The following is a 27,948-nucleotide window of genomic DNA, read 5'->3' as shown; positions in this document are numbered from 1 at the left end:
ACATGAACCAAATAAATCATTGATTAGTAGTAAGGTCAATCCAGAAATCAAAAACTCCAAGGAATATTAATACATAGGACTCTGAAGAGGGGGCAAAAAAACAGAATCAGAGCCACATTACATCAAACTCCAAAATCAAACTTTTCGAATATCGTACTGTGTACATCATCATCATCATCAAACACTCCAAACATAGTACTATTTTGTAGTAATTATCAACTCCACATCTTCATCTTCTTCCTCTACGGTCGGAAACTGCTCCAATTTGAGATTTAAAAACGCACAAATGGAGCCAAATATCATCATCCTTCTTCACTCTATTTACTCTTCTCTTTAATTACCAAATGGTAGTCAAATCTTTTATCTCGTGTAAGAAACCAAAAAATTAATCTAAAAAGACAAGCCAGCGGATCAACAGTCAGATTGAATGGAGATTATGCATATCGGACCGGGCCTCAGCCTAGCTGCCGTTTCTCTCTTATTGAATTCATCTTCTCTAATCTCCACTCGTCTCGGAGCCTGGCTATGAAAGTGTCCGCTTTCACGTTTACATCCGGGCTGGGGCAAGAAATCGAGGGCCCGGCTGAGTCTCCAACGTCGGATTTCACTGACATGAAGTCTATGTCTTCCAGCTCAGGCGAGCTGCACCGGGAGCTATGTGCGCTGTGGATACTCACGAAATCTCCTTGGGCGACGAATTTGAGTTCCGCCATTCTGAATGGGGGCGGAGGGGGAGGTGGGGGCAGTGGGATCAACGGCGACGGTGGGGCAATGATCACGTTCTCGTGGTACTGTGGGCTCGGTTTTGTGGGTTTTGGTGGCTTGCCGGTGTTGAGATGGCGGCGCCGGGGAGGAGTTGCTGGGGGAGGAGGTGGTGCAGGGGGTGGGGTGGTGGTAACGTTTTTGAAGCGCCGGCTTTTGCTTCCGTTTTTGAATAAAGAATTGAGTATTGATGAAGGCGGCGGTGGAGGTGGGGGGGGCGGCGGAGCTGTGGAGGAATGTTGGAACCGCTTGCTTTTGCTGCCTGTTTTGAATAGATTATTGAAAATGGAGTTCGGAGGCGGCGGTGGAGGAGGAGGTGGCGGTATGGTGGTGGGAACAGAATGTACACGTTTGCTTTTGGTGCTCTTTTTGAACAGGTTTTGCAACACATTAGAAGGCGGAGGAGGAGGCGGTGGAGGTGGAGGTGGAGGTGGAGGAGTCGATTGTGGCTCTAGGATTGAAGGTGGAGAAGAGTTTTGAGTGGCACTGTTGTAAATATCTCTACTTTTCACTCTTTTCTTTCTCTTCCTTTGACCTTTGTACAACGAAGCTATCGCTGTCGCGATTTCTTTTGTCGTACCACTCTTCTTCCGGTGAATCGTTTCACGTATTTCCACAGGAAACTGAAACTCTGGTGCTGGTACCGGCGCTGGAGGCGGTGGCGGTGGCTTCGACGGCGGGGGTGGAGGAGGTGGTGCCGGAGGAGGCACTGACCGTCGGTTTTCTCTAATTTCAGCTTCATCACCGTGCCTCTCAACTTCTGCCGTACGTGGAACACTATGGAGAGACCGTCTCGGCTTCAAAGTGGCCGCAGAGGGTGGAGGCGGAGGGGGTGGAGGAGGAGCCGGCGACTTCGGCGGCGTCGGGGCTGATGAACTGACTTCAAATTTATCCACCGGAGTTTCCCTAACAAGCGTCTCCTGTTCTCCCCTCTCCGCCTCATGGCTCCGCCTCGGACGGCGTTCAAGATTTCCCGGCGGCGGAGATCGGTAAAAATTCACCTCAAAATCATCAAGAAATCTGGACCTGTTTCCACCACCACTTTCCCACAACGATTCCTGCCTTATCAGATCAGGATAAGAGCTGCTGCTCCTCCTCAGCCTACCGCCACCACTGATCCTATTATACTCCTTCCGATCCGGAAAATCCATCCACGACGGAACAGATTGCCTGGGATTGGTAACAAAACTGGATACATTCGAAACACTCTCCAACCTCCCCTGATCGGCAGCATCATCATCCCCGGAGGCCGGAGCTTCATCGTTCCGGCGAGCGAAAACTCCGCAAAGAATAGCAAACAAGACCAACACGATGTTGAGAGAATCCCAGCTCTTCCGAACCGAATTAGGCCTGAGAATTTGATTAGTGTGGGACAGAAACGGCGGGACTAGGAAAAATAAAACGAGCAAGGTGAGTATCGGGATAGCCAAGATAAGAGCCACCGGGTTGAAGAGCGGAGACGGCTGAGGACGGCGGCGGGGGGGAAGGAGGAGAGTGGTGGGGGGCTGAGCCCAGAACGGTGGAAAGTCGCCGTCGGCTTCCATTTGGTGGTGGTGCTTTTGAGAGAGGATTGAAGCTTTTAACAATGCACGACAGGACATATACTATGATATGATGGTCTGTCTATGAGCGTAGGTTTGAAATAAAAATGAAATTTTATGCACATTTAAATGTCAAATTAAATAAAATAACTATATCATACCAAAATATATTTATTTATATACTCTATATATATATATACTTATCTACAACAATAATGTACGGAATGGATCAAGTTATTTAATTGTTCATTTATTTATGTGTTTGGCAGGAAAAAATTAAGTTTGTAAGGAATAATAGAATAAAATTGTCGGTTATTTTTCATTAAATAATAATGTTTACGTGTTTTTGTTATGGATAATGATGCTCTAAATTTAAATTAATTGTAGAAGAAAGAAAGTATTTGTTGGTTGATGGCTCTGCATTCCACCTCCTTAAATTTAGTTAGAAATCCAATAAATTAAATTAATTATTTATGATGACATACCAAAAAATAAAATTAGTGGGTCATATTACATTTCTCTTAATTCTAATGTTATCACTTTACTTTGTATAGCTTAGAAAGTATAATTATTTGACAAGTTAAAATGTAAGATAATTGGCATTTCCAATTTCAAAAGACAAGAATTAAATTTAGAAGGGTGAACATTGATCAAAAGGCTTTCAAAGTATAAACCCTCTAATGCCAACCCATTTCAGGAAAGTATTTGTTATACGATCGCTAATTCTAAAAAGTATTTATAGTTTTTCAAATAACGAGAATGTATTTTTAATTATGACAAATTTCAGAGAAGTTCGATAAATTTACCCTAAAATAAAATACGAATATCATTTCTTTTTTATTTTTTTAAAGTTAATACACTCAATTCTTTAACCTTAATCATTTACAATTTTATTTTTTTTTTTTGTTTCTAAATAGTATGCTACATATTACACCATTCAATATATTGAAATTCAAATATCGATTCAGTACATCAATCAATAAATACGTTCAGATAAAATAAAAAACAACAAAACACTATAAAAATCGGCATACGCACCCTACGTTCGTGTAACTCGAATTCAAAATCTTTTAATTTAATGATGATCCGGTGTCCAATTCTCACATCATTATAAGTAGTCAAACAACCAGAAATACTAAAGTAATGTCCTATAATTATTGGGTGCAACCATGGCTTTAATAGAAACAATTAAAATTCTTTAAAACGTGTGTAAAATACTGTTGGGCTGTAGTTATGGAAGCTGCAAATTGCTGTATTTGTTGCCCAAAAATTAAATAACAGGTAATAAAAGGTAGGGAAGTAGTTTAATTAATGGGGGTAGGCAGCAGCTCCTTTCCTAATTGCAACAATTTAAAAACACAGGTGGGACATTTTTTTGGTAGATTGGTTCAAATTTAAAATTTCATGTTGTAAGGGAGCAGGCCATAAATTCAAACCTAATTTACTCACTACTTTTACTTCATGGGAAAGTCTTAGTGCATTGGTTAAAATTGAGATCTCGGGAACGGACTTTACGTTATAAGTTTAAGTTTCATATGATGTATGAGTATTTATCTCACTTTATATGTTTATTTTATGATTATTTGTTGTATTAATGTGTCGATCGAATTAATATATTGTTCAATTATTGAGTTTATGGAAATATTGATATAATCATATAATTATCGCTCCTATAAAAATAAAATTCAATATTATAAAGGCTAAAACTTAATTAAGGCGTATAGAATATTGCATCCAAAGTAATAATTGAAGATGAGTAGATCAAATTATGCCAGAAGTAGAAGTACATATGGTTTATGGTCTGACCCTGATTGATATTAGACATTGATTACAGACTGAGATGGTTATTTTATCATTCTTGTTTTAATTAGAAAACTCTATGTATATACCCATCTGTGTAGATGTTCTGAAAGTACGTAGTTCTTAAGTCTATCAAATTCTTGCTATTTAGGGTAATATGAAATTTTTGGACTCATTTGAACGTCGAAGGTTTATGGTGCATTTTTTATGACCTACAAAGAGAGAATTGATATTTTCGCCCTCAAAGCTGTTTGAGGTTCCATTAATTATTAAGAATTTATAACTCTTGAATGTAAGATCCTCGATGATCGATATGTACACTTAAAAGAATGTAAGATCCCCGATGATTGATATGTACACTTAAAAAGATGTAAAATTGAACTTATCTTACGATAAAAGTACATTACAAATTTGCGTAAATTACAGCTACCTCCCTTAATGTTTGGTTGATTACGAATACCTTCTTGTTGTTTGAAAAATTACAGATACCTTCCTCAGATTAAAAATAATTACGTAATTCTTAGATGGTGAAGTAAAAGTTACTACTTTATCTTGTTGGATTTTTTAAAAAATAATTCATAATCCAAAAGGGTATTTTGAACAATTCACCACAAAAATTAAACGAAAATCAAATGGAATAGACTCGTTGTTACAAAAACTTTAAAATCAACAAGGTATTTATAATTATTCAAAAATAAAACGAATAATAATTGTCTTGGCATTAGAGCTACCAAGAATAGTAAGAGGCCACCTAATCTTGTACAAAAAACATAGCAACCAACCATTTCTTTTGTCTCCTAATTAATTCCTTTGTCTGCATTTAAATCCCAAATTTAATTATTCTATCAATTCTTGAAAAACTACACAAATTTATTTTATTTACAGATTTAAAAAAAAAAAAAAGAAAAAGAAAGCAAGAAAGTAGGAGTGGAAGAACAAGATAAGCTGCATAGGGTACCCCTGAAATGAAGTGATGAGTACTTGAGAGACAGTTCAGCACTTGTATGATTGGAGCGTGGTTGGAATGATTGAACCTCCCTCCCTTTTCAGTTTCACATAAATTAAATTACAATAAACATAAATAATAATACAAACAAGCACACCTTTACATCATCCCACTTTCTCAAAACCCATTGTTAATTTCACTTTCTTTTCACTATTTAATCTTTAACTTTTTCTAAAAAAAATTAAATCAATTATAATTATATCTTAAATATACGTCAAATGTCAATATCAAATATGTATAATTAATCATTAATTACTATTATATTAGGCCCACAACTACGGTTGAAATAGATCAACGTCCACACATTAGTGAGATTCAAACTCATGATGTCATGAGATCTCAAATTCGCCAACTAAAACATACCTCATTGTCACTATTTATGCTTTACCTGCCCCTCCACCTATTCCTCTAACCCCATCCCAAATAATTAATTAATTTAGACTTTGGATTAATTTAAGTTCCATTGTGGTCCAACTTTAGGATTGGTGGGAACTTTAGCAAGTGAGAAAGCTTGAGATCTTGTGTTTTTTTGCTTGTTGTGTAGATTTGCAACGAGCCCAGTAAAGTTTCTTTGGGTTGTTTTGCTTTCTTGTATTTATCTTCTTTTTTTTTAATTTAAATTTTACCTTTTAAAGTTTAAATAGTGCTGCATTATTCCACCCTAATTTTGGGTTTAGCCCTCTGAAAACTAATTGTTTTTTCCATCACATTATAAATGTTGTTCACAATAGTATATTTGTAATTTTAATGAGTCCTTAGCGCTGGCACCCATGTTATCTTAGTTTAGTGGTTAAGGTCGAAATTTTATAAATAAATTAAATATTATCGGTTAAATTTATAATATACATATAAAGAACCAAATATTATAGTATGGGTAGAATTTATATTAATATATAGGGTACATTGGCGCCCTTTGAGATTATGTCAAAATATACAAACACTTTCTATCTTTTGTACAGCTAATTCTGAAATTTGTTGTAATTAGAACTGCACCCCCTATTTAAAGATAAAATTTATAGAAACATCCCTCAGGGGTATAATTGTAATATTGTAAAAGACATGAGATGTTTGTGTAATTTGGCCTAACTTCAAGGAGTGTCAATGTAATTTATTCTAATATATATTAATTAATTTCAATATCTTAATCTTAAGATTTAAGCAAATTTCTTTGATCGGCCCTCAAACCCGGGCAAAAATTAAGATGGGCAAATTTTGGGGAAAAGCTACGTGTGGATGATCATAAATATAGCAATTATATTTTGAATTTCAATTATTGATTATTAATATATATTAATTATTAATATTTAATATATAAGACAATTAATTATTATTATAATAGTCCAATAATTATTATCAAAGTAGATTAATATTTATTTATTAGTAAAACTGATATTCATGACTTTTTTATTATCAAATCTGAATTTCGTAAATTGAATCAGACATCGTTGATAAACCGTATCCATTTGAAATAGGACCAACCATATATCTTTTGTTTTGGGTAAATTATATTTTGCCATTCAAACTATGCCCGTTTTTATTCTTTGCCATCAAAAGTTTTTTTTGTAACAACTTACCATCTCAATTTTATAAAATTTGCACTTTGCCATATATGATCATCTTTTTGTTGATTTTTTTTTATGGAAGAATATCATATGCTCTGCATATGCTAAAAATATAACATCACATAACCTTTAAATATCACACGTGTACTGCATATAATGTCTTTTCAGCAAAAAACTTGATTGAAAAACAATCACAAATGACAAACTGTAAAATTTTATAAAGTTGGGATGATAAACTAATAAAAAAAATAACATAAATGTCAAAATATAAAAATAATCATAATTCAAATGATAAAATATAATTATTATTTTTTAAAATATGAGAAAGGTCCCATGAGTAGGAGTTATGAACTACCTCCTATGAATGTTCCTTTCACAAGCAATGTCGCTATTATTATTTTTATTCAAATGTATTTCTTATAATCTACAAAATCGCGTCTACGTAACCTCCACTCCCTCCACCCAATCTCCATATCTTTTTTTTTTTTTTTCAAATTCTATAAAGTTAAAATTAGAATTTAAAACAAATTAAAATTCTTTAACATATTTATATACTGCGAATGCTTATGCTTTTGGCAAAAGAATAAAAAATCAAAAGATTTTATTTTTATTTTATTTCAACAAATACGCCCCAAACCCACAAGACTCGAGATTAATTCTTACTTGTAGTTCGTAGTTGCCGCTGACTTAAAAGAATTTTGCGCACAATAGGGTTCAAACACAAAATATATCGCTAAATAGATCAAACATAAACATGTAAACACAATGGAATTTGCTCGATTGCTAAGGTTGAGGCCTAACAACTAAAAAATTATAGGTTCGAGTCTCATAAATATGACTACGTGCTTACTTTTTATAATAATTTTTTATTATCTTATTGATTTGAATTATCTATATATCGAATCAATATTTAATATTTAAATTTATTAAATAATTTAATGAATCGGACACTATTATGAAAATTAAAAAAATAAGGTTGAAAGATACTTCTTATAAAATTGTAAAATAAACAAAAAGTGCATGTCATATAGTAAAACAGCTGAAACTGTACTTGAACTTATGAGTGGAAAACTAAAACGACTGAGTATTTCTCTTTTAAAAAAAATATTACACTTATTTTGTGTAATAAAAATAATTTCACTCTTATTTTCTAATTTATTTATTATTATTTTTTGTGTTAAATACAACTAACCCTTGTATTAATAAAAAAATGCAAGAAAACTCTATAAAAAAAATATAATTTACCCCCCTATGATTTAAAAAATAATGCAATTTACATCCCTCTAGACGGTGTAAATTGCATCATTTTTAGTTTCACAGGGAGATAAATTACAATTTACTTTTTTATAGGGATTTTTTTGCATTTTTCATTAATATAGGGGTAAATTGTATTTTATCCTTATTTTTTTTGTGAAAGTAATAGAGATGTACTTTTAGTCTTTTGCCAAAAGAAAGCGAAAAAGTAATTTTGAAGAATAAGATATTGATATAACATTGCCCAAAAAAAAAAAATGGTTGATGTGGGGCCGTTGCTAAATAATCTGAAAATTGAATTAACAATTGAAATAAAAAGTCGTGTAACTCAGTACTACTTATAAATATATATTATTAAAATGATGGGTCTACATTCTCAATTTTTTTACCTCTGTATCATCTTACTGACTTAAGCATCAAAGTATTATAACAGAGTATTCCAATGTTGTTATCCAATCAAATCATTTGAAGTGGCATTTTTAGCAAATAATGTACATTATTATATGAGTAAAAATGGTTGTTTTTCACGCGTTAGAGGACGCGTCGAAAAGAAACGGATTCATGTGTGGATTGTAACTACTAATACAAGTTGGTAGTGTCTCTTTCATTTCAATTGTTCTTTTTTTAAGACAAAAACACAAACACACACACTAAGCGTATATTTATATTTATATATAATTATTTAAAAAAAGAAAAAGAAGGTGTGGAGGGGGGGGGGGGGGTACAGGTTGGAAAAAGACAATGAACCCCCACGAAGTATCCTCAACAGCTGGACGACTTCTGTCCTTTCTCACGTGTGAGATTTCAATCATTAAACAATCTTATAACCTTCCCATAATCGTTACTTAATTACCACTTAATCCCTCCATTCCAATATTTCTCTTTCTTTTGTTTTTAATGAGGATTTGGTAATACCATAATCGATTAACGTAACAAATAATATGCCTGGGTTCGTTTGTACACAACCCACGATCGAAATTTATACGATACGGATCTTTTATCATATATTTTTTTTGTCATATATTCATATTGAATCAATAATTCCAAAAAAATTTATAAAATTGACTAAGATACCCCTATTGATCTGAATTCTTATCCGAAATTAAATCAAATGTTCCCTAATATGTTTTGTAAAACAAAGCTTTTAAGAATATCTCGATTATATTATTATGATATTTAAATCAGTAAGCTGTGATGTGTATATATAACTATGATCGAATGTTACAATTTCACGTGAATTATTAATGTAAATTTGATTATACAATTATAATTTTTTTTTAACTCAAATCAGATTTATCAACTCGAATGAACGACGTAACAAATATACTGCCACATAAGCCATTAAAATATAGGTTGATTGGTGAAAAGCCGTGGGGAAGTAGAATTGCGGGCGAAGTCAATTAATTTTTGTTTTGAGTTAATCATAAATGTGATTTATGTGGGTGGGAAGTCTCCACATATACTCATAACAAGTTTATTTTATTCTTTGGCGGGATAGCGTTGTTCTACTCCTAATTTGAACAACTCCAATTTTATTTATTCTCATGTTATTAAAACATCCTTACTTGTCGTGTATATTTTAATTGTGGGGTACGCCCAAATGTGCAATCATTCGTCTCAATCAAACATTGCCATAATTTCATATTTCGTATCCTAAAACTATGACATAATTTGATATTTCGTACCAAATAAACGAAAGTATTTAAAATTTATTCTCTTTTTAATTATACCAAATAATTTAAAAGAAAATTATTATCATTTCACTCTCTCTATTCCACTTTTTTTTTCATCTCATTTGAATCAAACCAACCCTTAATTTTACTTTTTGAAATCTTCACTGTAGGTTTTGGCCTTCAAGGAAAATACAAAGTCTCGTCTAATTTAAGCATTGAGCCCCCAATTCATAGCCCATTAACCAAAAATTCCTTCCAAGAATCCCCTAAAATCAAGAGCTGAAGCCTGTGATACGATATTAGTGTATTATTCCAAAACTCCCCAATACACTAGGAGTGTTTTGATTGGGATGAAAAGTGAAATTGTAAGAGAAATGAAAATAAAAATAAATGTATAAATAATAGTTTGATGTTTGGTTATGAAAAAAAGATGAAGAGGATGTATAACTCAATGTATATAAATTTCTCCCGAATTCAATTTTATTTTCATCCTTAATTGGACAAAAAAATGAAAGTATAAAGTCAAAAATACAAAAATATATATTTCATTTTTATTTATTCTATTGTCCATATAAATATAATTTCCCTCCAACTTTTTTCTCTTTTCAATTGAAAATACCGTATATAGTCGCCAGAGAAAAGATAACAAAATCACTGAAAAACTATTGCATCGAATTTAATAATGAATGTTATTAATAATAAAATATATTTTTATTCTTGTTTGATAAATATTTTATTTTTAAGGTTTATACATTTTTGATATATTAAAATTATTTTAGTATAGTTTTCTTTATTTATTTTTTAATACAATACAAAGAGAAGAATTATTCAGTAAAATTAAAAAAAATAGTCTTTTCTTCTAAATCTATTTTTCTTATACCAAATAAATGGAAATATTTGAAATTTACTTCCATCCAATCATATCAAATAAAAATTATTATTTTTTTCCTCCCCTCCTTTCCTCTCACTTGAAACAAACGAACATAAATCCCACCGTGCAAGTGTTAGAAAAGATGACAGAAAGCATATCAGAAAAAACTGAGGATTAAATTGGCTGTTCATTAGTTCGTCAAACGGTACATAAGCTTTTGTCAAGACTATGATCGTATAGATCACTGCTTTTTTGGTCATGTATACCAAGTGCAGGAAGAAACCTGAGTATTCAACAACACTTTTGGTTTCTCCCAACAAGATTAACATCTACTTTTTGTGAGTAAATCATCTCAACTACATATAAAAGGAAGCAGCAGCAATATGAGAGTGAGAAAAGCAAAGTTACACCTATGGTTAACAATATCACAGAGCATGCCGTGGCCTGCGTCAAATTGCAGGTCTTAGATAATTCGGGCTAACAGTTGTTTATTAATGAGATGAATAGGAGAAGGAACTGTACTCACAGCAATCGCAGAGGCGGCAAGGCCTGTCGTTCCCAAAGATCCTTGCGGTAGTACTTTCCAAAGTACAAGATCGTAGCATAATACCACATAAGTGGGCACTATAAACCCGACAGAAACCTGAAGGCGAGAGTAGGCAATTATGTTAATCAGAACTGGGGAAAAACCAGCATACCGTTGATTAAACTTGTATTAAGAGAACCATCCTATCCCACAGCCAAAGCAGAGAAGAGGTTTGTCATATACCCCCAGTTTTAAGCCTTCGTCATCTCCGAGTAGAGTGTATTTCCCTTCTCCCTGTCCATACCATCTGCCCTTTTTTCTATGAAGGTGTAAGTATCTCTTATATAGGCAAGCGTCTCAAATTCATTGCAGCCTTGAAGCTTAAGTGGTTTATAAGCCTCCTCTCTCTAACGAGCCGCCTTTTCAAGCTTTGTATTTTCCTCCAACATGCTTTAGCTCCACAGCCTTCTCTCAAAGGAGTTCAATGCATTGGAGCTCCACTGCTTCTCCAACATGCTCCAGCTCCAAAAGAGAACAGTCAGAAGGCACCAGATAAACAGAAACAATGGAAAAGAAGACAAGTAATACAGGCATGTGGGCATCAACTGCAGCAGAATTATTACCATTTGGTGCATAGACATTGTTGCTGAAAAAAATTCTCTGCAAACCAATTTTTGAAAGGGTTAATAAAAATCACAAACCGAGTAACTACTACCTGTATACATGGAATAATGTCGAGCTATGGTCTCAAAAGATCAAGATGAATTATCTGAAACTGATGTGACTAGTTCAAGGTCATTTCTACTCTCTCCCTCCTCAATAGTAGCATCTGTAACACCACAAAGTCCCAATTCATTGGATTAGGATGCTTACTAGTCCCTTTAGTTGTTTTTCTCACCCACTCATTCTAAATGAATTGCTTGCCTCAAACAGATAGCTAAGGGTGGTATGCTCGGAACCAATTAAGTCTAATCTCGTCTTCCCCCCCAAAAAAAAGTTAATGCCGGAACGACTGATCTTTCTAATTTCGTAATGAAGAGAAGTTCCCTTTAGCCATATGACATCCCTGAAACTTCCATCGAGCAGTTTCCTTTCCTATTAACTCTATGGAACAATGTCGATAACAGATTATGTCTATAAACAAACAAAAGCATTCCTACTCATCCTATTCCCATAACAAGGGATTCCCACTAGTTGCTCCACATAGTAATTCACAAAAAGGGAACTTACAATATAAAAACTTACAGACTTGTAAAACAGTTATATTCCAGAAAAGCTACATACTACATGCCAAGAGCCAACATTATACTCATCAACAAAGCAACAAAAAGCAGAAATCAAGTTGAATTACTATGATTCATGGGCGCTCCCAAAAGGCAATATATCACTGTGGGTCGAGAGCCTCCGTTCCACTACGATTAAACAGCCTGCAGCTGCTTCACCAAATTATTAGAACAAAGAGATAAGTATATGTACTGCTTTGTATTAAGTTTTAGCCAAAGATTACTGAAACAGCTGAACCGTGTCTAGGGAAAGTGGAATGCAAATCGATGGGAACCCGGGAACAAACGGAAAGCTAGCGCTGCGATAATCCAAGATAGTTTCAAATGAAACATAGAACAAACCAAATCGCAACGATCATAGCGTTATACATCAATGTAGTAGAATTTCAAGCAAGCATCAACTGCATGCAGTTGATATTTTTTGCAATCTCATCTCAAGTAATCTATACCTTGTTAAAAACCCACAACGTCAATCCCTAATTTCCTTTACACCTTTCAATCCATCATCGCGAAGGACTCGATTGAAACAATAGCAGCATAAAGATGTACAACGATGCCAATAAAAGCAATCAAACAGAATAAAATTAACGTAAAACTCTAGAAAAATAGAGAAAGATACATGGGGAGAAGGGAAACTGAGTTCTAATAGTCTCAGAAACGATTGGAGCTTCACAATCACAATTTGATAGAGAAAAGGAACAAAACAAGGGGCGCAATTGCAATGAATCGGGGGACACTGGTGCATTACAAGAATTTGGTAAAAATGGATATGAGTTATTTTATTTTTTGAAAAAAATGCAACTAATTTTTTTGATATCGTAAATAAGTAAATTAAGTTTTTATAAAAAAATAAATAACGATTTATTTTTTGTATTTTTTAAAATATAATAATTTACTCCCTATAATTTTTAAAATGAAGTAATTTACCTCTTTATATAAAGAGGTAAATTGCTTCAAAAAGTATAAAGGATAAATATTATATTTTTTTCATGGAATAATGTGCTCATTTTCAATATCACAAGAGAATAAATTGCTATTCACCTATCTATTTTTATTTTTTTTGGGATAGATTTAATATTTTTGTATATTAGAATAAGTAATTTCAATTTGTTTGTTTGCTACACTACAACTCAAATTATTCACATTTAGAGCTTTTTTTTTTTAAAAAAAAATTATACTAATCATTGCGGTACGTTGTATGTGCTACTTGTAAGCTTAATTAATAATTAAAATAGGATCAAGTGATTAAATGAGTGAAACTAGAGAGTAAATGTGACAGTACGTTGGAGGTTAAAAAATAATATGGAGAATTTGAAATAAATAAGTAATTACATCGGCACAAAATTTAATGGTATAATTAGTATTTTAAAATTTTGTGTTGCGATGTGACGGTGTAAAAAATTATGAGTGAGCAGTGGATTTTTTTTTTTAATATTATAGTCGTGATTTATTATATCTTTCAATACATTCAAATTCAAAAATTAATTAGATATATGAATAATTCAAATAAATGAATATGTTAATCGACCCAAGTAAACATATATGAAATATTCCTGGAGCCCAATCTTATTTTTTTTTTTAATTTGGGAAAAAATGAAAGTATAAGATTTAAAAGAAAAAAAAAATCCTATTTTGTTTTTACCTGTCATATTATCCGCAAAAATAAATTTCTTTATCTAAATTTTATTTTATCTATTCTCCAGCTTATATATTCCCATTTAAACCATATAGCAGATGTTATCTACTGTAATAGTAAATATTGTTTTAAATTAAAAAGCAAATTTGAAATTTCTTTAAGTTGAAAATTGTGATGAATTAAGTAAATTCAGCGGTGATGTGGCCTTTTACAGAGGAGTATAATATAGTTTTGGACCTAAATTTTGTTAATTGAGTTAAACCTTACTGATAAAAATTTTAATTTTATTACCTAAAATGTGTAAATTAGCACTCAACAAAATTTATCTTATTGCTGCCAATAATCATCTGTTACTCCTTACCATTCTGGTCAAAGTTTGCGATATCGAATTTGATTGTCGGATTTAAATTAGTTATACGATATGTGTAATAACAAACTAATTATATATAATAAATATATTATTACACGTGTCATATAAAAAAGTCCAAATCAAATCTGATTTCCAAATTTTTAGTATACGATATGCATAATAATGAACTAATTATATAATAAATATATTATTACATGTGCCATTTAATTAAAAAACAGCTTAAAATCAACTATATTTATTATATGATTGATTCTACATTTATTACGTGATTGATTCGAATTCATAGAATTCTCATCATCTTTTTCTCATATGAAATCGGAGTCTAAAATTCAAGCATGCTCCGACATAATACCTAGTACCAGAATAGACCATAATATTTGTACGAATCTATGCACGTGTTTATGGACCGGGTATGAGTGTGTCGTACTTACAGGAAAAACGACAAACGAGGATACGAACTTCATTCAGTATGACAATTCAATTGGTTCCATCTCATGAAAACACGTTTTTACCATAACATCATTCGAATCAACCAAAACATAGTTCAACAAGCAATCTAAAACCACCCGACAAAGGAATTCCAACCGCTGGTGGATTTTATGAGTAAGGATACACAACCAAAGAGTTAGATCCACCTCAAGAAAATCTCCACATTCCTAAAACATAGTTCTATTTAGACGAGAATGTAATCGTTCATGAAATTATTTTTGTTGCGGATAAAGTTCCGGAAGATGGGAAGAAGTCGAGCCTTGAGAAGTTGACAGAACGGGTGATCTGGATCACTTGGATGTAGCCTCGTTTGCTTGCAAGTCCGCGACCTCGTTCACCAGCTTTTGCTTCTCTTCAGCCAATCCCTCCGCAATGCTACTTGTTGCCTTCCCTCCCTCGACGCTTTGGGACCCCGTCAACCTGGCCAAGACGACAAATGACATACCTCCGAGTATGTTGTTCAGGCATCTCAAAACCACAACTGAGGTCTTGAATAGGACTGGGGGCAACCCCTTGGCCAACAAGAACTCGATTCCGTTCAAAGTTTGGTATCTGAAGTTGCTGCTGACGCCCATGTGAATTGCCCAAGTAATCGCATTCAAAACCGTGGGTGGAGGCTTGTTCGGCGTCTCGAAATTTGGATCCATCTTTTTCCTCATCTTAATCAACCCGTTTGAAAGAGCAGTCCCCACGAGCCCGGCTGCAAATCCAACAGCGGCAAATACAGTGCCTTTATACACAAAAGTGCCAAGTCGATTCAATAAACCATAAGCCCCGGGTTCAAACATATGGCTTGTGGGAGAGTTTGCGAAAATGCCAGGCAGAGTTTGGCTTACAGACGACATGGTTGGGGCTAATAGATACATGAGTACAAAATTCATAATGGAACCAACGACAAGCGTTGAGAACACAAAATCAAGCTCGTTGAGGCCAAAGTTGGGGCGTGAAGCCATGTCTCCAAGAACACAAGCACTAACACCAACCAACTCTTCCATGAGAACTTTGAAAGGGAACTGTGGGTCGGCAGCAACCCTCGATCTCCATCCATTAACAAAAGCCCCAAGCGGTCCAAACCCATCCCACGACGACTTGGATTCATCCGAATCTCCTCCACCACCCCCACCACCACCACCACCACCACCACCACCACCCCCCCCCTGCCCAATGCCAATATCACCGCCTCCACCAGCACAAGGTAGGTGTAGTTTAGTTTTGAAATCAGGGTTCAACCGTATATTTCCACTGCATTTCAATGATGGGAGCGATACGGTATTCGGAAAAGCACTGTCGGCGAATACAGGGCCAAAAGTCGTAATCGGAGGAGCGCCAGCGGTGCGGCAATAGTGACCAGCAAGAGGAGAGTAGCGCAGCTGAGCCATAGACGCCATCTTTTCTCCTTGAGGATTACCACTAAACAGCTAAAAAGGATCACTCGCCTAAATCATGTAATTCTGCAAACAGCAGAACAGAACCGGATTTCAGATCCTCGGAGACAAAAACAAAGCAGACAAAACGCATAACACGCCGAAAACATTAAACCCCAGACAGAATCTTGACAGCGAAACACATGCCCACAAACATATAAACACGGGATCACGCCTATTTACACCTGAAAACTCTTATTCACACAGAAATATACAAATTTAAACAACATTCAGAAACAAGAAAATCACTTCTTGAAATTGAAGAAAGGGGCCAAATAAAATAAAAGAACAGAGATTGCAATCAAAGAGCACATAAACATACACAAAAACAATGAAGAATCAATTTAAGAAACATCCAATTAATAATTTGATAGATTCCAGACAAAGAAAAATGAAACCTTGGAGTAAGGCTGCTGAAGATCCTGCTGCATCAGTGCTTACAGACACAAAAATAGAGTATAACGAAAGAGGGGAGTCGGATGGGCAATTTATACGACAGCATGTAATGGGTCCTGCTTCACCTACTTCCTTAGGTAATGAGAGGAACCGTTTTGGGCCCTTTTACCCGGCCCAATATTCATCCCAGATAATTCTTCTCTTTTATCATCAACGGTTAATTATTAATATTAATAATCAATGACAATTATCTCAATTGGTGAAGTTGAGGCTCATAATTTTAGAGCTCATAAAAATTCAAACTGTACCTTATGAGTGGAATATTGTATCTACTTAATAGTATGTGTTGTTCTGCTGCAATAATAGGTGTTGATTAGATTTCGTTTATTTGATGTTATTAATCAAAGTATGATTGTTGTAACAATTGATTATGAAATTTTCAATTTTAATTCTATAACTTTCTAATAATAGCATTTTTATTGCCTAACCTCCATTTCTCTGTGAAGTAGTCACTGAGTAAATGTGTTAACTTTGAACGAATGATGGATATATAATAAATGACAATTAGACTAATTTAGTTGATGAAACTGAGGCTCCATGACGTTAGAGGTCATGAGTTTAAATCCCGTCTTATATGTTAGATATTGTTTCTACTGAATAGTAAGTGGTGATTCTATTGTAATAATAAGCATTAGTTATAATATCTGACAGAAATAATTGTAATCAATTTATTTAAATTAATAATAATTAATTCCTCATACTTTTAAAAAATAAATATATAATAAATAAATAAATCGAAAGTGCATATTATTATGTAAACACAACCCTTCATTACAAAACATTATTTATATCATGACTACATGGTTCTCAACAAAAATTAATCACTACTCAAAAAATTCGTAAGAAAATTATATTTTTCATCTCATAACTTAGAAAAAGTATATTTTTAATTTCATTATGTATATGATTTTCAAATTCGTCCCATAATTTACAAAACGTCCCACTTTTAATTTTTCTGCCAATTTTTTTTAGAAAATTGACGTGAAAAAGATCATATATAAATGATCATTATTCTTTTAAAATGGAGGGAAACGACCATTTTCATAAACGAACAGCTCCCACACACATCCAAAGCTTAAAAATGGATGAACATGTGATTACTTTCATATACACTTCCCATAAAACATTTGCATACTATCTCTATCACGTCATGTAATTAATTGAGATACAGTAAAAGAATAAAGATTTTCTAAAATGTGACGTGAGTAAACGGAGAAAAGGGGCGAGAATGGGATAGGGCGGGCGCGGTAAGCAACAAGGAAACTATAAATCAAGAAGAAAAGTAAACGGGAGAATGTCACTGTATTTGGTTCTGTGTTTTCGTATTTCTCAAAATAAAATAAAATACACTCAATATTTATTTTTGTATTTTTATATCTTATTTGTGTGTTTTTTTATTTTTTAACTTTTTATATATAATATATATACATTTATATATAATATAAAAGAGACATGATTTGACAATAAATAGTGATTTTTGTCTTCCGAATCTCAACATCAAACCTACATCACTTATTTTAAAATATTTTAAATTACCTCAAAACATAAATCCAAACATATTATCTATTTTCAATATGTATTTATTTATTTCTATTTTTCTCTCTCTATCTCCAAAATATACATATATGCATAATGTTATGGATTTATTTTATGAGTGTTTTGTTATGATTTATTTTTTGAGTTTTTTGTTAGAATTCATTTTTTGAGTGTTTTGTTATATTTTGTGAAGATAGATAGAGAAAAACAAAGATAAATAAGTGTGCGTTACAGATAGTATATAGTTTGGATTTATTTTTGGAGATAATTTAAAATAAGTATTTTGGAAGACAAAAATTTCTATTTATTGCCAAATCATATTTTTTTTTATATATATGTATGTATTTATGCTAAAATAGTTAAAAACATCTAAATAAAATATTTTTAAATAATGACAAATATTGAATATGTTTTAACTTGTATTGAAAATAATTTAAAAATAAAAACAAACCCAGTGACGTCTTTTCCGCATTCTCACCACTCACCACGCACCAGTAGTCTTTTCGTCTCATTCATGGGTTTACTTTGAAAGACTTGTTTGAAGATAGGTTATTTGTGTATATGGATCTCTGCCCAACACCCACGCAATGCGTTGTGGGGAACGCGAAATGATCAGTGAACCTGTGATATATTAATACATTCATTCCTGAACAAGAATACCTACAAAAGCAAAGGATCATGAAGAAAGGGTCTCTGGCACCCAACCTCAAGCTCTCTCTCCCTCCTCCTGATGAAGTTTCTCTCTCTAAATTCCTGTACGTCCTGTCAAGTGAAATGTTATTGTAGTTGTGAATATTTGTGATCAAATGGGTTTTCTTTCTATTTCTGATTTGGAATTCTTGTGGCAGGACGGAATCGGGGACATTTAAGGATGGTGATCTGTTGGTTAACAGAGATGGCGTTCGTATTGTCTCTCAGAGTGAAGTTGAAACTGTATGTTTTGTTCTTGCTCATCGCTGCTTTCCTATCCTTGTTGGGTTCTTCAAATTTGAATCACATTTTTCTTATAATTATATATCCTTTCTGGGTCCTCACCATTGGACTGCAACTTTTAGCATTTGTGCTTTTGTTTTTTAATTATCTGAAAAGCATCTGGAGTTCAGTGTGGTTTGCTCTATAGTTATCCATCTTATACTAATATAAAATATAAATCCAAACGTATTAAAAACTCTAAAAAGCAACCACATCTATCTATATCTTTTTGGATTTAATGCAGTTTATCCTTGTGATATTGCAAATGAGTAAATTACTTTGAAAAAAAAATGTCCGTCTTTTAAAATAAAAAAATTTACATTTATGTTTAAGGAGGTAAATTTCTCTATTTTAAAATTTAATATAAGAAGATAATTTGCTAAAAAAAAATTTCATAAGAGAATAATATACTCAGTCGCAATATCATATAAATTTGCTTGTGTTTTTTCCTATCTTTTTGTGTGGAGCTCACAAAAATAAAGAATTACAACTTCAAAGTGGAACAAAAAAAAAGGCAACGTGTCTTTGATGCAATTTTGTTGTCTGTCGTTTCTGGATTATGTGTCCGTCTTTGTTTTATGTTTTTAAGATTTTTTGTATTTTGTTTTAGTATAAAATAGATAAAACTAAGTTAGAATGCACTGAATTGTGTGTTTTGTAAAGATAACAGCAAATATTTAAAATGATTTTTGCTGTTTTTTGGATAATAAAAACTTATTCTCCACAAAAAAATATAATATTATTATGATATGTTTCACAATAGACTAATAAGTAATACATGGGAAAAACCTTGCTTCTAGTTTACCGTAAAACGAGAAAATAATGAAACATAATAATTTTATAATTTTGACGTAAATTTTTTCCTTAAAGTAAATTTATGATTTATTTTGCATGCAAGCAAATCATACAATGTTTTAGTCAATTATATCTTATATTATTTTTGTGTATGTGTGATGTGAAAAAATAGAAGAGATAAAATTTGCAAAGTCAATGATTTCATTCATTTATTCAAGTTATATTATTTAATATAATATTTTTTTGATAAGTCTTATTTAAAATTTTAAAATAAATTTTATTTTAAAATTATATTTTATATGCATGACCGAATTAAGTTACTTTATTCTGAATTGAATTTGAATAGAAGGGAACTAATTCATCTCCATATCTTTATTTTCACAAGAATGTAGCATATTAATATGTGTAGCATATCCTTTTTATAAATGTAAATGTAGATTACATATACCATTTTTAAGAAAAAGTTAAGTCATAATGTATGAACAAATGTGGTTATAAAATAATGCAAAGACTTAATAAGTTTAGAAATGAATCTATATAGTTCAATTAATTCAAAATTTTATTACAATATGAAGTTTAAGTTCTATGTATGAAATTAATATATTCTTAAGATACAAAATTTTAAAATGATGATGGTAATACATCATTAAGTCAATTATTTTTCCTCATATTGTAAGGAATATTTTATTAGCTTTACAACTTTTTAGAAGAATCAAATCAACTCACAGCTCAAACTACAAAATATATTTGAGAAACTATTTTTAATTTATTATTTTAAATTATCCCTCAAATATTACATGGTTAATCAAAAGAATTACTTAAAAAGTCGATTTATAAAATGAAATTTATTGCATGTTGGTTGGCACAAGGAAAAGAGGGGATTAATCCATGCAAAAGTTCTTACTCATTGTTGTAAACTTCTCACATTCTCCATAGAGTTTCTAGTGCACAAATTTCTATAATGTACATGTACATATATAAGTATCATTAATTGAAACGCTAACTTGCATGGACATTCTTTATGATATCATGAGAACAGAAATAATTTACAAACATAAGAAAGAAGGAGTTAATAAAATAAATATGTTAAACAATCTCAAAGAGAGCAGATTGAACTTTTTTTTTTTTTCCATTTTATAGTCAAATCCAAACATCTGTTAAATTATCTATAATATCATCTTTCTTTTTCTCCTAGAAAACAGAAATACGACCTGATGAGATAAATATTGTATTTAGAACATTATTTGGACTGGTAACTATAGAAATCAATTGAAATAATAGCATGCACTTAAGATCTTACCATAAGAAATGGTCCAAGTTCAAGGTTCCATATTAATATTTTATTCTAAAATCAAGAAACTATGAAAATTCAAATTCAAGATGGTGAACATGACGATTTCTATTACTGCCGCTAAAACTAATACTATCCTAGGAAATTTAATTTGGCAAAAGATTCAGAAATACTTTCTTTCTTTTTATAGTAATGGAGATAGAGATAGAGATAGAGATAGAGACAAAAAAGTATGTTAGATTGAGTTTGACATGTTCTAATACTTTGCAATGGTTGTGCTTTATTTTCTATAATCTTTGTATAGCTGTTGCATGATAATAATGCACAAATCTCAAAGTCATACTTCACTTACCTTCCTATTTGCTATTTCAAAAAGAGATTCTACAAGTCGGTACAATTTCATTGTAGCTAATGGAAAGTTAAATTTAAGTTCATTCTTGCAATCTTTACAGCCATCCTTAGTTCAGCCATCAGATAACCAGTTGAGCTTAGCAGATTTTGATGCAGTTCGAGTTATTGGTAAAGGAAATGGTGGTATTGTGCGCTTGGTGCAACATAAATGGACTGGACAATTTTTTGCTCTGAAGGTATGACTCTTTTGGTTTGGTAGTTATACATAGTTTTCACTCAGTATAAAGATCTAAAGTTCGTACCCCCATCATGTTGTTGGCAAAGCATACTAAGTTTCTGAAAATTATATGGAGTATTCTTGATGAAGAATGATATTATGAGAACTCAAAGGGCAAGGTTGAACGGGGACTTGGGTCTTTCATGGGGGAGGCTTATGTGTCTTTCCAATTCAGTAGGTTATAGTATGATCTAGTTTGCTTTGTGCTAGTCCAATAATTACAGATCTTATTGCAGTTTCCTAAAACTCTTTGGTTCCAACTGTAACAGGAGTTTGAAGTGACAGTATCTTACTACATTTTAATCCTACAAGAAGACATAATACATATTTGTATGTAATTAAATCACAATTTCATCGTATGGAAATCAACAATAAAGATTGTGCTGTTTTACTTGTTCAACTGAGTCAAACCAGCTCCTCATAAAAATGTCTCTTACATGAATTATTGGCTCAAGTCATCCAGATTGTAATTTTTTCTCAAATGTTTGAGTTGTATCTTTTTTTCTACACTCATTAATATGGCAAGTCTCCAGTCTGTGCCATTCACTATTTTATACTGTTTTTGTTTTTCTTTTGGTGTAAGATAAATTTCATTAATAAAATAAAAGAACAGCTTCCAATAGAGCTCATATAGAGCAAGATAATGTCTTTCAGAGTCTAAACTCATGAAATAAACAAGTGGGATTTATGCTGATAATGCAGCTATATCACATTCAATTTTCTGTTATGGCATTGTTGGAGAGACACAGGCTGCTAGAAAAGTGAGCTTATTAAAGATATAAATGCACCGGTACAGTGAGATTTCACCATGATATTAATGCCATAAAAAATTTAATGGTCCAAGGTTTCAGAGTCTGTAGGTTACTCATTAGCATCTCTGAAAAAACTTCACAAACTTGCATAGAATAAAACTCTTTGCAATGGATAATGTCTCCTTGATGCATAACATATGTATTTTTATTCACAACTTATTTCAGGTTATTCAGATGAACATCGAAGAGTCTGTTCGCAGGCATATTGCTCAAGAACTAAAAATTAACCAATCATCCAAGTGCCCCAACATTGTAATTTGCTATCAGTGTTTCTATGATAATGGCACAATCTCCATAATCTTGGAGTACATGGATGGAGGATCTCTTACAGATCTTCTGAAGAAAGTTAACATGATTCCAGAGCCATATCTTGCAGTAATCTGTAAACAGGTGGTAATTTGTTTGAAATTCTGAGTAAAAAAGATTTACTCAAGTTCTAATAAATTCCTGATTGTGCCTGTAGGTACTCAAAGGCTTGTGGTATCTTCATCACGAAAAACATGTTATCCACCGGGACCTCAAACCTTCAAATTTGCTGATAAATCACAGAGGTGAAGTCAAGATCACAGACTTTGGTGTTAGTGCAATACTGGCTAGCACATCTGATGCGGCTCTTAGCTTTGTTGGCACGTATAAATACATGGCTGTGAGTATTATACTTATCATCCAACTAACTATTTTCACCAGCAATGTTCTTAATGCCACTTTTTATCTGTGTTTAGCATTAGTTACTTGCTGAACACATATAATCTCATTTTGTTGTAAAAATGTTATCTCAATATTTGCAATGATGTTTTGGTGTTTTACCAGCATTTATGGCCAAATTCTTTGTGTTTCCATTTTTGTGTATCCTTAGCCAGAGAGGATTAGCGCAGACAGATATGGTTACAGAAGCGACATATGGAGCCTTGGTATTGTTCTGCTTGAATGTGCAACAGGAGAATTTCCATACTTGTCACCACAGCCAGAGGGATGGATCAATGTCTATGAGCTGATGGAAACTATTGTTAATGAACCAGCACCCCGTGCACCTTCAGATTTATACTCTCCTGAATTCTGTTCATTTATTTCTGCATGGTACATACTACACTGAATCTAATTTCTAATCATTTGGTATGTTGGATGCATTTACTATCTCATCAAACTCAATGTGGTAAAGTATGATATAGTGTTAATTCTGTTATTAGCAACTTTCTGATTAAATTGTGAACAAACTTATTTATCTGCATTTCTACATTTACCGTATCACTTTGTTTATTAGGTCTTGCTTGACTACTCAATGTTTATCTTGCTGGATGTGTTAAAATCCATTATTGAGAGTTTTTGGAAAATGTGCTCTCACTTCTCATCATAAGCCTTACATGCATTGCAAATTCTATTCACAAAAGAGATACAAGTTACAACACAGAACATTGCCGCTTCTATGTTGAAATATCAGGAACATAGCTATTAGTTGTTAGAATGGATTAACATGTAACTTAAACAACAATATTGTTTATCGAACTTCCAGAAGCCTTCTATATCCACTTATGATTCGTTAGTTACATGCGTCCTTCCTTATTTATTAGCTTTATTTTCGCACTCCTGGCTTATCTCATGTAATTGGATTTTCTCAGCGTGCAGAAAGATCCCAACGATAGACTGTCTACAAATGAACTTATGGTACTTGTAATACTTCCTTGCTTCATGTTAGTCTATTGGAGACATGGTGATTAATCTTATTTATTCTTTGAAATACAGGCACATCCTTTCATCACTAAATACGACAATCTTGACATTGAGCTTGCCATGTACTTCACCAGTGCAGGACCTTCACTTGCCACACTTTAAGGTTTTGATCTTAACCTATGTACAAGATGCTTTCTAGAGATATGATGAGATCTACATTTTCTTGTCTCCAATGCTTTTCTGTATAATTGTCCAATAATAGGCAGTGCTGTTTGATATTCATGAGAATCCCATCTGCCAATTATTCAGTAAATGAACTTAACATCCTGAAAGTTGAAAGCAAAGACTATTCATCATCAGATGATAGCCTCTTACTATCTAAGTGGATGAGGATATGATCTTAGCATCTGCCCCTACACCCTCCTTCACTGCCAATGTGTAAATTGTGGTTTTGTTAATGTACTCCCCACATGAAATTCTTCACTGTTCCGTTAAGGGAAAAGGAGTACACACAATTTTGTCTTCTCCGATTTCCTTTGAGCTTTCAGATGTATCATTATGATTTCTGCGTAGACAGGTAGTCTGCTGTGTCGCGGCCGGAATAATCAATGATGGAGATTGGAGAAGAAAGATTTAGAGAAAGAGAAGCCAAGAAAAATAGTAGGAAAAAACGTGTTTTTATAATTTCTAGGAGAGAAGTTTAAAAAAAAAATCTTAGCATACTTGTTAGAGTTATAAAAAGACGCTCCAGTCCCATTCTTATATGAATTGAATTTTTTATTGCAAATTGTGTTTCATTTCCTGTCATTCTTATAAGGGTATTTGTAATTTTTCAAATAACGAGGGTTATTCATAATTATGCAAAACTTCAAACAAAATTATCGTAATTTACCCTATAAAAAATTGAAGATCATAAGTCTAATCAAACATAGGAGTGTTGAAAATTGTGCTAATTCTGTAAATGGGTCTCTCGGTTTAGGATGCTAAATTAAGCTAGATATCTCCAGCATTATGTATTGAATTAATTGTAAAAGCTCTAAATGTCTCCATTGTCATCGTGTATTAAGTTCTTGATACAAGAAAAGAAATCAGAAGTTAAGAGGGTTCTTGTTCTTTATATCTCCATAGTAATATATATTTTTCCCTACTTCTCCTATTCTTCTTGTATCTTCTTTATCCAGCAATCAATCTGGATTGTTTCCTCTCTCACAAAGAGAAGATTCAAGTGAGCTATAAATTAAGTGAATTTTTTTAGAAGAAATTAATATCTCCATAATCATCTGGAATTTGCTGAAAAATTAATTTAAAAATCCTTTTAAACATCATTTGATCTCAAGCAAATTCTTAAAAACGCATATTTGTACATACAAGATATTTATTTTATATGTAAGACTTATTGAAATCTATACTACAAGACATAAAATATTCAAAAAGTTTCTCGAAATATTTTTTTTCTAATATCTAATAATATAATAATTATCATGTACTAAATGATAGAAAAGATATTTGGGCTTTTTAATAATAATATAGTTTAAATATAATACCAAGTGTCTTTTCTACGCTCCAACTTGTTTTATTGAAATTAGCAATGTGTTTCCCTTTTATCGTAACATATGAAACTAGACTTTAAGAGCTTTTAAACTATTAGCTGGAACTCATTCCTGCTATCACTGAATTTCATTGTCAAATGCGACTGTGTTTTTATCAATGGTTGCCAGGACTGATCAGGTTACTGAAAGAAATACAAATGCAACAGCCAGAACCCAACATCATTTGACAACCAGATTGGATTACTGTTCTCCAAGCTTTCCATCTCAAACCTAGTTAGCATACACATTATTGTAATTAAAACCTAAGATCATGTTGGTCATATGAATACCAGTCAGGATTACCATCAGAACCCCCAGTAGCTGAAATTCAAGGGGGTCTTGAGGTTGAGTTCTACAGCTTGGTCTTCTGGATACTCCAAGTTCATCTCAGGAAATTATCTGCTAGATTCTCCCACAGCTAGTTAATGGCTGTGTTGGCAATTTCACATCACAAACTAACTCCCATAAAAACTTTAATGTTTTTTAATCTAAAACAGGTATTCAAGGATAAATTAATATCTGAAATCCCACTTTGTGAGAATGCCTGCGGAATCACTGATGCCAGCAGCAAGAAAGATATATGGAAGTGAAGAAATGACATGTTTGCTGAGTAAGAAATGCCTAAAAAAACACCTAAGCAACGGTGCTTATCCAATTGCATATGTTTCCATCAGTGTTTTGGAAGTTACATCAACCTATCATATGTATACTAGTCCTTTGGAAATGGAACAAAAGCAAGGGCTCAACATCTGATAATGAATAGCAAATCCAAATCCCGACCCACGTAGTTCATGATCATAGCGAAAAAGTACACACTACAAAAGTGAAAAAAAACACCCTCTTGCACCACTAGAAGGGCTTTTCACAGGGAAGCAAGAAGAGGATGCAAATCAATAAATAGATAACAATTGCCTCAAAGGGGAGATGGTATAACTGAATGTAGCTCAAAATAGACAGTAACAAAGTGAAGGTAAAATAAGCACAAGACAACTAGATATATTGGTGAAGGATACAGATTTACTGGGAGAGTTAACAGAATAGATCAACAGTGACTACGAAAATTCTCAGAAACTATATTCTTGCAAAGCTGACTTCCAATAATCAATAGATTAGAGTTGGAAACAGCTCATAAAAACTAGCATGCCACATTACCTCTTATATTCTAGTATTTCAGGAACCAGCCGAAGGACAAATGTTATCAAGCCATACTGCTCCTAATGCACTGGGTGCATGATGAGGTCCGTCTCTTTAGAGCTAGCTCCCCATTTAGATGAATTGACCTTAGGCCGTTGCAGAGACTGTTGGAAAGGCAACTCCTATCTGAACCTTTGCTAGCACAAATGGTCCTCAAAGAATGCTGTAATCATCAAACTGTTCCATTTTGCTCTTTAATATAAGAAACACATTACAATACTACAACCAAATGTTACAGGAGAAGTATACTAATGGTTCTAGCCTATGGAAACTACTGACTAAAGATGAAGTAGGGAAAAGTTGCATAGTAGGGAAACTGCGACAAGATTCTGTGGTGCAAAAATGTGTCCAACATGATGTGTCAAGATAGCAGTAGTTGTACAATAAATCGGAGGCAATACGACAAGAATGAACATTATGAAATTATCAAATGACATCGTAAGATTAATATAAACAAATGAAAAACTCACAGGCCTTTGAAATTTCCTTCAGGAACAGTTTGCAGCATAATGCTTCAGAATTGACTGCATTGAGATGTTAAATGGACTCGGCATGATACGAACGAACCAACCATTATCAGGTCAGATTTGTGCCATGAAATGGTAATGAGCAGCCTCTAACTAAAGCCTGATTCAATAAGGTTGCACCATTATTATAACAAATTAAGTGACACTAACCTGAAAAACGTTCGTCAGTAGACAACCTTGTAGATAGGATAAAATAGAATATGACTACCTTTACCAAGTAACCAATAGAATATAACTCAGACACCTCAATACAGCTATGTCAGGGTTCGGGGGGCCAAAGATT

General features: G+C 32.9%; 3 protein-coding genes and 1 pseudogene across 4 annotated transcripts; 1 reads left to right on the top strand and 3 right to left on the bottom strand.

The window, feature by feature from the left end:
- Window positions 1-3: 3 nt before the first annotated feature.
- LOC105173648 (hydroxyproline-rich glycoprotein family protein) lies at window positions 4-2,391 on the bottom strand. The gene has a single exon (XM_011095475.3). It carries the CDS (start codon window positions 2,361-2,363, stop codon window positions 456-458), a length of 1,908 nt encoding a protein of 635 aa, XP_011093777.2. The 5' UTR covers window positions 2,364-2,391; the 3' UTR covers window positions 4-455.
- An 8,246-nt stretch (window positions 2,392-10,637) lies between these two features.
- LOC105173647 (uncharacterized) lies at window positions 10,638-13,927 on the bottom strand (annotated as a pseudogene).
- An 842-nt stretch (window positions 13,928-14,769) lies between these two features.
- LOC105173646 (protein RETICULATA-RELATED 3, chloroplastic) lies at window positions 14,770-16,737 on the bottom strand. The gene is made up of 2 exons (XM_011095474.3): window positions 16,596-16,737; window positions 14,770-16,224 (listed from the first exon to the last, which is right to left on the bottom strand). The coding sequence occupies exon 2, from the start codon at window positions 16,159-16,161 to the stop codon at window positions 15,064-15,066; it is 1,098 nt and encodes a 365-aa protein (XP_011093776.2). The 5' UTR covers window positions 16,162-16,224; window positions 16,596-16,737; the 3' UTR covers window positions 14,770-15,063.
- A 1,930-nt stretch (window positions 16,738-18,667) lies between these two features.
- Window positions 18,668-25,142, top strand: LOC105173645 (mitogen-activated protein kinase kinase SIPKK). 2 transcript variants are annotated; one of them, XM_011095472.3, is made up of 9 exons: window positions 18,668-18,944; window positions 19,038-19,122; window positions 21,700-21,834; window positions 22,853-23,077; window positions 23,151-23,333; window positions 23,544-23,764; window positions 24,304-24,349; window positions 24,428-24,518; window positions 24,933-25,142. In XM_011095472.3, the coding sequence occupies exons 1-8, from the start codon at window positions 18,868-18,870 to the stop codon at window positions 24,515-24,517; spliced, it is 1,062 nt and encodes a 353-aa protein (XP_011093774.2). In that variant the 5' UTR covers window positions 18,668-18,867; the 3' UTR covers window position 24,518; window positions 24,933-25,142. The 2 variants fall into 2 exon arrangements, with proteins under 2 accessions (XP_011093774.2, XP_011093775.2); XM_011095473.3 differs by having other exon boundaries at window positions 24,929-25,142.
- The last annotated feature ends 2,806 nt before the right edge of the window (window positions 25,143-27,948 follow it).

Source organism: Sesamum indicum, linkage group LG11 (genome assembly GCF_026168435.1).
Source record: "Sesamum indicum cultivar Baizhima isolate 11 linkage group LG11, ASM2616843v1, whole genome shotgun sequence".
NCBI classification, from domain to species: domain Eukaryota; kingdom Viridiplantae; phylum Streptophyta; class Magnoliopsida; order Lamiales; family Pedaliaceae; genus Sesamum; species Sesamum indicum.
This window is presented reverse-complemented; position numbering and strand designations above follow the sequence as displayed.